A 9,136-nucleotide genomic window follows, 5' to 3' on the forward strand; every position below is an offset into this window, starting at 1 on the left:
TGTGCCCCATGGCACCTCTCTAGCTTGGCAGGTCATCTGGGAACCGTTCCTGTGTTCCAGCTGTGGGATTTTGCTGAGCAGGAGGGATCACAGCAGCTGTTTGGATGAGCCATGTCTCCCACCGCGGATGCCGGCACCTCGTCAGATGGGATGTGCCTGGAAGAGCTGCCCAGCTCTGCGACCACCATCTGCTCTGAAAACCACCCCTGGCTCTGTGTCCTGGGGCCATCGTGGTGTGATGAGGGCAGTGCCACTGTCTGTACCTGTTAGCCACAGGCACCTTGGCTGAGCAGCATATGGAGCAGGGATCCTCTCAGCCGGGAAGGATATTGGTGGGATAAACCTGAATCTGAGTCTTGACTTGTTGGTGCAGGATTGGTAGAGGGAAGAGGGCTGCCTGCAAAAGGAAAATAGGTGCTGCACTGGGTGCTCTGATCAAAGGAGATGGTATTTTGACTGTGAAGTTCACAGAATACCAGTGACTAATTGGGAAAAAGCTTCCCTGGCTGAGTATCCATCCTGTGGAGGGTCCTAGGGGACAGCTCGGTGTTGTGCCCCCAAGAGGGCCAGCACAGGAGCTACTGTGCTTCACTTAGTTTGTAGTACAGTTACTCTGTAGGACAAACACAGATGACCAGGAGGAGGCAGGCCTGGAAAAAAACCCTTTATGTGCTTGGTTGCTGCTTGAACCCTTTGGTTTGGTGTGTAAATTCTCCTGTCCCAGACAATACGAACAGGCAAACTCTATGGAAAAGCAGTAATAGTTGGGACACTCAGAGTGGGTGAACAGGAACCTCCTGGATTGTGTCCTGTGTAAAAATACCAGTTCTTGAGTGATTGTGTGAGTTGGTTTCTCCCTTTACTGAGAGTTTCTCTGAACACCAGCATAGGAACTGGTTGCTCTGATCAGCAAAGATGTGCTCCAAGCTGGGGAGGGGGTTTTACAAGCTTCTGACCCAAAAGCTGCAGCTGAATTTACAGGTGTGTGTATTATCTGTTTGGATATATTTGTTACTGCCTTGTAGTTCAAAACTGGCTTCTGCAAAAACTCCATGAAGGCTGGTGTGGTTGTGGGATGAGTTGATCTGGCCTAAATTGGTTTTATTGTTGGTGTTTTTTCCTCTGCATTTGCTGCTTTCTTGATTTGTTGATTTCTAAGCTCATCGAGACTGTGATATTGGTGTTATAAAAAATCCCAAACTATTCCCCAGATATTTCCCAGTGCACTGCTGCTCTTTGAGATCCTCACATTTGTCAAAGGCCTCTCACCCGAAAGGGAAACCCCGTGTGAGCTTTTGTGGAAAAGTCTTCAGTGAGGTGTCACATGAAGGGGAAAAAAGGGACCTGATGGGAAACGCGGAAAACACCTCAGGAGGAGAAGTGTCTTTTTAGCTGACAGCAGGTTCTTTGAAGCACACTAGATTCTTGCTGCATGTTTTCAGATCCTTTCTGGATGGCATTTTACAGCTGCAGGTGTCTCGGATCGGTAACAGCGTGATACCAGCTCAGTCTGAGCGTGGCGTGGACCAGACACTCGGTGGTGAGGAAAGCCAGACGCTTCCCTGGGCTGTTCCAGACCACTGCTGCTGCTGGGATTTTTGGGGAAGGTCATGAAGTGACCCAGCCAGTGTACCACTGTGAGAGCAGCAAAGATAAAATGTGTTATTCCTTATTTTTGCTATCTAGCTGCTCCAGTTTTGGAAGTATTTTAAGGCCTGACTCGGAAGAGGATCTTGATGTTCAAAGGGAAGAATTAAATCATGTATTTCACTTGATGTGCTCTCTCTTGCTGCCATGGAAACCCTTCCAAGTTGCCAGGCTGTTGTGGGTCCCGTGCTTGCCCTGCTAATGGTGCTCTCTGTCCTGTGGACAGGAATGCCCGAAATGCCACGTCACCATCGAGAAGGACGGGGGCTGCAACCACATGGTCTGTCGGAACCAGAACTGCAAGGCGGAGTTCTGCTGGGTGTGTCTGGGCCCCTGGGAGCCCCACGGATCTGCCTGGTGAGTTCGGGAGCGTGCCTTGCTGGAGGGCGAGGAGGTCGTGGTGCCACCGGCATGGATTTGGACTGAAATCTGTGGAATCGGTGTCCCCGTTACAGGTACAACTGTAATCGCTACAATGAGGATGATGCAAAGGCAGCAAGGGATGCACAGGAGGTGAGTCCATAACCTTTGGTGATGAGGGAGATCACCAGCCCTGTGGTTGTGCTTTCTGTAAACCTACACAGCTGCTCTGGAGAAATTCATGGATTTGGGCACAAGTCTAAGGGACAGTTAAGTCTTTCAGTGTTAAGATAGGGATGGCTTTGCTGGTTTGTGCTACCTCTGTACATCCACAACACACAAGTTGAACCATGCCCGTGGTGTTATTTTTTTACAGCTGGTCTGTCAGTGTGAAGAAAATAAGATTAATGAGAGTGTATTGAGTCATCTTGGTTCTCTTGCACTGTTTAGCACACGGTGTCTTTCCCTGCTCTATAATCAACCTAAGGTTGCCCTCTTAACATGAGCACAGTAATTGCTTAATTAGAATTCTTCATTAGCAAAAAAAAAAAAAAGAAAAAAAGATAAAATCATCTTCTCACTGTCATGACTCTGGAAGCATCTGAGTGGCTGAAACACAAATGTGATCAGGCTTTAGCAGTGTGACTGTAATTACTTCCACGGTTAGGAGTGAGGATGTCAGAGCTGTGCTAGGAAGTCCCCTGTGCCAGCGAGACAGGGGCTGGGCTGTCACCTCCAGTGTCGGGGTCAGCGGGGCCGCACGAATTCGTCTGGTCAACGTGAGAGGAAAGGAAACTCCTTGGGAAAGGAAGGCCAGTGTGCGGGTCAGGAAGAGCCTGGTGAAGGGTTTACTTCTCTTGCAGCCATTACTTTGTTTTAACTATTTGTTTTCTTTCTCCCTAATGGGAATTAACACAGCGATCCCGAGCAGCCCTGCAGAGGTACCTGTTCTACTGCAACCGCTACATGAACCACATGCAGAGCCTGCGCTTCGAGCACAAGCTCTACGCTCAGGTGAAGCAGAAGATGGAGGAGATGCAGCAGCACAACATGTCGTGGATCGAGGTGCAGTTCCTGAAGAAAGCAGTCGACGTCCTCTGCCAGTGTCGTGCCACACTCATGTACACTTACGTCTTTGCCTTCTACCTCAAAAAGAATAATCAGTCCATTATCTTTGAGGTAGGAGAAAACGTGGTGGTCAGGGATTCAGATTGCAAAGCTAAGGAAATAGGGATTTAATGCTTGGAGACCTCTTGGCCCCACTTTTACCAATTTGAGTCTGTGTTAATATTCTCTGGAATAGAATATTGTGTAGGGCTGTCTGATGGAGGAATCACAGAACCACAAAGCTGTGGCTGCCCCATCCCTGGAAGTGTCCAAGGCCAGGTTGGACAGAGCTTGGAGCAGCCTGGTCTAATGGAGTTGTCCTTGCCCATGAGTGAAATGAGATGAGCTTTAAGCTCCCTTCCAACACACATAACTCTGTGATTTGTGATATCTAATCCCACTTTTTATTTTGGTACTGTTTAGTTGTGCTGAAGAAAAAATATATATTTTATATATAAATATATATATATATTTAGCCCACCCTAAATACTGTTTTTCTTTTGTCTTTGCAGAATAACCAAGCAGACTTAGAGAATGCTACAGAGGTGCTTTCTGGGTACCTGGAGCGAGATATATCCCAAGATTCGCTGCAAGACATAAAGCAGAAAGTACAGGATAAGTACAGGTTTGTGTTGGGATACTCCTCTCTCTCAAAGTTGCCTGAGTATTGCCATCCCCTGTGACAGGCAGTGGCCTGAGCACTTGCCAAGATACAGTTTTCTCCAGAGCCACATCCCTGGGAAGCTGTTTGCTGTTGGCCTTGTGCCATCCCGTTGGGATCAGCAACCAGTCCCTGGGCATCTGGGAGCAGCAGCAGCAGCAGCAGCAGGAGCCTGCCCAGCCCCTGGATCCTCATGGAGAAGCCTCACACACAGGCTGGCAGTGTGTTTTTGTGCCCCTGCTGGGACCAGCTCCCGGGGGAGGTGACAGCCTGGGGAGAGGCTCCCAGCTCTGCCTTCCATCTGCTCCACAGAGGAGCTGGAAGATCAACCCCAGAATGGAAAGAATCCTGTGACCAGAAGCAATGGCTGTTCGTGCTCCTGCTGTTCCTGCACAGAAGGAGCATGTGGGAATGGCCAGGACCAGGGTGGGATTGCACAGCGAGGGCCAAAGAACAAGGAGTGACTTTGTTGTTCCAAACTGCCAGCTTTGGCCTGGGATGAGTTGCCAGCAGGGAGCAATCAGCTCTTTTAATCATCTGCAGGGGCCGTTTGTGCAAAACGGTGTGGGAGAGCTGTCCCTAAGGAAGAGGGAGGGAGCAGCCTGTCCAGCTGAGGAGGGGAGCAGGGGACTGGGGGCCAGGTGACACAGATGCCAGGGCTTTGTGCAGTCCCTGGGGAATCACTTCTGCACAGTGGAAAAGTACAAAGCTGAAAATGCGGATGAGTCACAGGATTATGGCTTTCATTTCTGAGGCATTTTGCCAGAGTCACTGAATTTGTTATGCCTGGCTTAGGGGGAAGAAAAAATCCAAAGTAGGGTGAGTCGTGGTGACTAATGGACTGTGGGGAGTGGAAGGAGCTGTTAAGCTTCGGTGGGCCTGTGGCCCATCCTGCCCGAGTCATCCAGCCCCAGCTGTGCTGCCAAAGACTTACCTGACCTCCTTTTTGGAGGCATTTTGTAATTTACCCTTTAAGGCCACCATTAAGTTGGCATTTCAGATCAAGCTGCTTGTTCACTTCAGTCCTCTGAACCTGGATGCTCTTCTAGGGATGAAATTAAAACCTAATATAGCCTGGAAACAGTATCCCAAACCTGCCTTCACATTTCTGGGAAGAAAGTATTCATCTGTCAAGCCTGTGCAGGTCCTTCATTAACTAGTTCAGTCATGTCTTAATCATGTCCTGCACGGTGTTCTTTGATGCAAGACTGGGAGCAGGATGTCATCGAGGTGGGTTTAAAGAGCCCTGGGAAGCTGCAGGAACTGCCCTGTGGGCTGGTTTGGTTTCAGCTGTTTGGATCTCTTTGCTTGCAAAGACATTTCTAGAAAACAGGATTAACACCCCTCCCTCCCCCCAGCAGGAAAATAACTAAAGTTGGGAAGGCAGAAATTGTGTGTGTTTGCCATCACATGCTCCCAAAAATCAATGGGACTTTGTATACGAGGGTTTATGTTGCAACAGCTGACAGCAGCAAGGAAAGCCAGGACTGGTTTATGGGGGTAAATCTGTCAGTGTGAGCAGATACTGAGCGGTAGGTGAGGAATTCCTACCAGGTGTCAGGCTGTGTGTGATCAGGGATAGCTCCCTGCTGGGAGATTCCTCCCGAGGGATGTGTGACCACTGCCGAGCAATCCGGGTTCCCAGCAGCCAGAGCCCCTCGGATGCCATCCTGACCCAGGAACCTGCCTGGAAACTGAACCACACAATTCCCAGCAGGAACTGGTAACTGCTCAGTTGGCTCCTGGGTTCCAGTTTCTCTCCTCAGAGCCTGGGTGCTGCCAGACCAGCCCCACAGCTGCCCTTGGGGCCTTGGGAACTCTCACTGAGACTTGGTGTGTCCCCCACATCCCTAAAGGTGCTGCAGACTTTGGGATTGCTGCTGGAAGAGGTTGAATTTAGAAACACCTACTACTTATTTAGAATTTGTTCTTGGAACCTGAATTCTTTAAATGTTTCTCTGCTTTTTATCTTTTTAGTTGGCTGTGACATCCTTTGCTATATTCTCTGATAACCCTTTTTCCTCAGTGTCAGTGATCCTGGTAGGACTGGGCCAGACTCTGGGATCAGTTTTATGTGCAGTTTTGTTTCAGTGAGTGTAGGTGGGAAGAGCCTGAGGGTGTGGTGTCCGTCTCAGAGCCAGGTGCAGGGATGTGAGGTGAACCCTGCTCTCCAGGCAGACCAGTAACCCTTTGGACTGCTTCCATCTCCACTGGGAAGTAAAACTGTGTCAGCATTCCTGAGAGTTTCATCATGGAGTGGTTTGGATGTAATGGACCTTGAGGACCATCCAATTGACCCCCCCTGCTGTGGACAGGGACACCTTCCACTAGACCAGGTTGCTCCAAGCCCCATCCAGCCTGGCCTTCAGCACTTCAAGACAGTTTTTCCAAGCTAACTCCTGCATTTTTGTTGTCTTGATGGGGCTCAGAGCAGGCACCAGCCCACATCTGAGGAGAGCTCGTCCCATTCCGGGTGTCCCCACAAACCACAGCCACTGCCTCCTTTTCCAGTTATTCCTGGAGGCTTCCCAGCTGTAGGGACTGTGGGGAAACTCCCCATTTACACACTGGTTTTCCAGTGAGGGACCTGGAGCTGAGTGACTGGAGTAACCAGAGTCTTAATTAGGGCTGTTAACAGGCTGCAAGTACAAAATCCCTCCTCGGGGGAGCTCCTCTTTGGGAAGCGAGGCGTGATGTAGGTTTGGATTTGTTGGTCCCGGGGATGCTCCGCGATTCCTAACCCGCCTTTTCCACGCTGTCCCTCTTCCCTGCAGATACTGCGAGAGCCGACGGAGGGTTTTGTTGCAGCACGTGCATGAAGGCTATGAGAAGGACCTGTGGGAGTACATCGAGGACTGAGCCCGGCCCTGCAGGAACGAACTCTGAACCCTTTCCCATCTTAGAGTGCTCATGCAATTCCAATAAAACCCACCCAGGGCGCTGCTCCGCCTCTTACACCGCTGGTCTGTAGTACCGGGATTCTGTTTTGTTAACAGAAAAATTAAGTAAATTATATTGTAATAAAAAAAAAAAAAAAGGTAGATAAACCATTGTACAACAGTATTCTAGGCGGCCAAGAGTGTGACAGACGCACTAAAAACCCTCCAACTTTAACTTGTAACGTAGCTTCATCCTCCAAGCCGACTCCTTTTTCTTTTCTCTCTTTCTTTTCCTGTGTGTAGTACAGATGAAATTTAAACCAGTTTCTTGACACTGCTTTTCATGTCCAAACCAGCCATTTTGATGGACTTTGATAAGGGGGGGGTGGCTCTCCCGCCCCCCTCCTCCTCTCTGCCACCCAAGTACACGGATGAATGTGGATTATTGGCTCGTCGTAAAGAGGATTTTTGGGAAGGGGAGGAGGGGGGTACACAGCAAGGAAAAAAAAAAACCAACCTTTGTATATGAATTTTAAAACAAAAAGAGGACAACACAGTATTTTTCAAAGTTGTATATAGCGCATATGCATGGACAAAGAGCAAGCGTGGCACGTGTTTGCATAATGTTTAATTACAAAAAAATATTTATTCTTTAAAAATCTTCAAGATTATGTCTATTTGCTGTGCATTTTCTTTCAGTTTGATTCTTTTGTTTGGTTTTGTTCTTTTTTTTTTTTCTTTTCCCTGGGCTGGGGTGGGGGAAGCGTGTGCTGGTGTAGTGAATATATCTATATATATATTTTATTTTTTTTTTTTTTGGAAGGCTTTTACCAGAGCAGTTGGGTTTCTCCTCTTATCCTGCAGTTTTTCTTTTCCCTGGGCTGGGGTGGGGGAAGCGTGTGCTGGTGTAGTGAATATATCTATATATATATTTTATTTTTTTTTTTTTTGGAAGGCTTTTACCAGAGCAGTTGGGTTTCTCCTCTTATCCTGCAGTTCCTTTCTGTCCAGGGCCTCCCCCGGGCCCGTGTGTGTATCCATTGCTGGCGACGGACGCGGCCCCTCGCAGCTCCTGGAGCTCTGGGTCAGGATGCTTTGCCTTTTTTCTTCTTTTATTTTCGGCCCCCGGATCTTTTCCTGCCCAAATCCAACTCTCCGTTCCCACCTGTGCACGCAGGACACGTGCTCTGAACCCAGAGGAGGGGTGTGTGTGTGTGTGTGTGTGTTTAGAGGTTTATTTTGGATCCCGAGGCAGGACAAGGAGGGGTGTTTGGCACCACTTCTCCAAAGACTTCCGGCGAGATTTCGGCTGTGGATCTCCTCTCCCTCCCCCTTTCATCTGTCAAATGGACCCTTCCTTGCTGTTTTAATTTTCACTTACATTATAACGAGTCGTAACATTGAAAAGGAAACCTGATGGAATTGTCTTTGTGTTTGTTTTGGGCTCACTCACTGGGCATCCTGTCCTGGCAACTATTTAACACTCCAGCTAGTGCAGTAGAAGCTGAAATCAGCGGAGTATTTTTCAATTAAAAGGGGAAAGAACTAATGAGTTTAGCTACTGAGTCCATTTTTATGATTTCTGTAACAAGAGCTATGTTAAAGTAAACAATTGGTGGTGGTTTTATTAAATTTACTCCTGTATAGGAATTCCTCCTGTGGTATTTTTCGCCAGGCAACTGTCCTCCCAGCCTTCTGCCTCTCTGCAACTTCCAGGGGGATCAAAGGTGTGAAGGGGTCAGATAAAAAAGGCAGGGCTAGAACATGGAATGCTGCTTCCAGCTGGCACCAGAGTCACACTGGCTCCCTCACTGACACTACTGACGTTCTAGGGATGTAGTTTTATCCCTTTGTACCTGCTTTTCCCTTTATTTGACCTGCAAGTCAGATGTGAGGGACTGCAGCCGCCTTCCCTGTGCTTTTCCTGATGGTGCTGGAGGGGTGGGATGGCACGGGCTTCCCACTGGGAATTCTGCATTCCTGTGTTAAAACACGCAGTGGGCTGGGCAGGTGGAAGAACACAGGTGCTGGGTTTCCACAAAAGGAACACACCGAGGATGTGGGCACCGCAACCCAGAGGAAACCTGGGCTGTGGCGTCCTCAATCCCCGTGGCTGTTGGAAAACCTTGATAATGGTAATTAACTCCCTGTTCTGTGGGAGAACCTGCTGCGAGCCGAAGGAACCTGGGCTGTGGTGTCTCGAATCCTGATGGCGGTTGGCAAACCTTAAGATAACGGTAATTCCCAAAGGAAACCTGATCTGTGGCATCCTCGACCCTGATGGCAGACCTTAAGATAATGGTAATTAACACCCTGTTCTGTGGGAGAACCTGCTCCTCCGGGTTCCAGTTGCTCCCAGGTGAATTGCCTGGCTATGAGGGCGCCATCCCCCCGGACGCTGTGGGAATATAAAGGAGAATAAACAAAAGCCCTCACGAAAAGGTCCCTCCCTGCTGCTGCTCTGCGGGGTTGGGCGAGCGGG

At 49.0% G+C, this 9,136-nt stretch overlaps 1 protein-coding gene across 2 annotated transcripts in view; it reads left to right on the top strand.

Moving 5' to 3' along the window:
• ARIH1 (ariadne RBR E3 ubiquitin protein ligase 1) overlaps positions 1-7,320 on the top strand; it is a 29,300-nt gene extending 21,980 nt beyond the window's left edge. Inside the window, exons 10-14 of one of the 2 annotated variants that reach the window (XM_029958662.1) lie at positions 1,874-2,004; positions 2,103-2,160; positions 2,926-3,186; positions 3,627-3,739; positions 6,550-7,320. In XM_029958662.1, coding sequence (XP_029814522.1) covers positions 1,874-2,004; positions 2,103-2,160; positions 2,926-3,186; positions 3,627-3,739; positions 6,550-6,634 — 648 coding nt within the window. In that variant the 3' untranslated portion in view covers positions 6,635-7,320. The remainder of the gene's footprint in view (positions 1-1,873; positions 2,005-2,102; positions 2,161-2,925; positions 3,187-3,626; positions 3,740-6,549) is intronic. The other variant, XM_029958663.1, reaches the window with a different exon arrangement.
• Positions 7,321-9,136: the final 1,816 nt, after the last annotated feature.

This window comes from Manacus vitellinus, unplaced genomic scaffold (assembly GCF_001715985.3).
Source record: "Manacus vitellinus isolate BGI_N305 unplaced genomic scaffold, ASM171598v3 scaffold_16_pilon, whole genome shotgun sequence".
Lineage (NCBI taxonomy): Eukaryota > Metazoa > Chordata > Aves > Passeriformes > Pipridae > Manacus > Manacus vitellinus.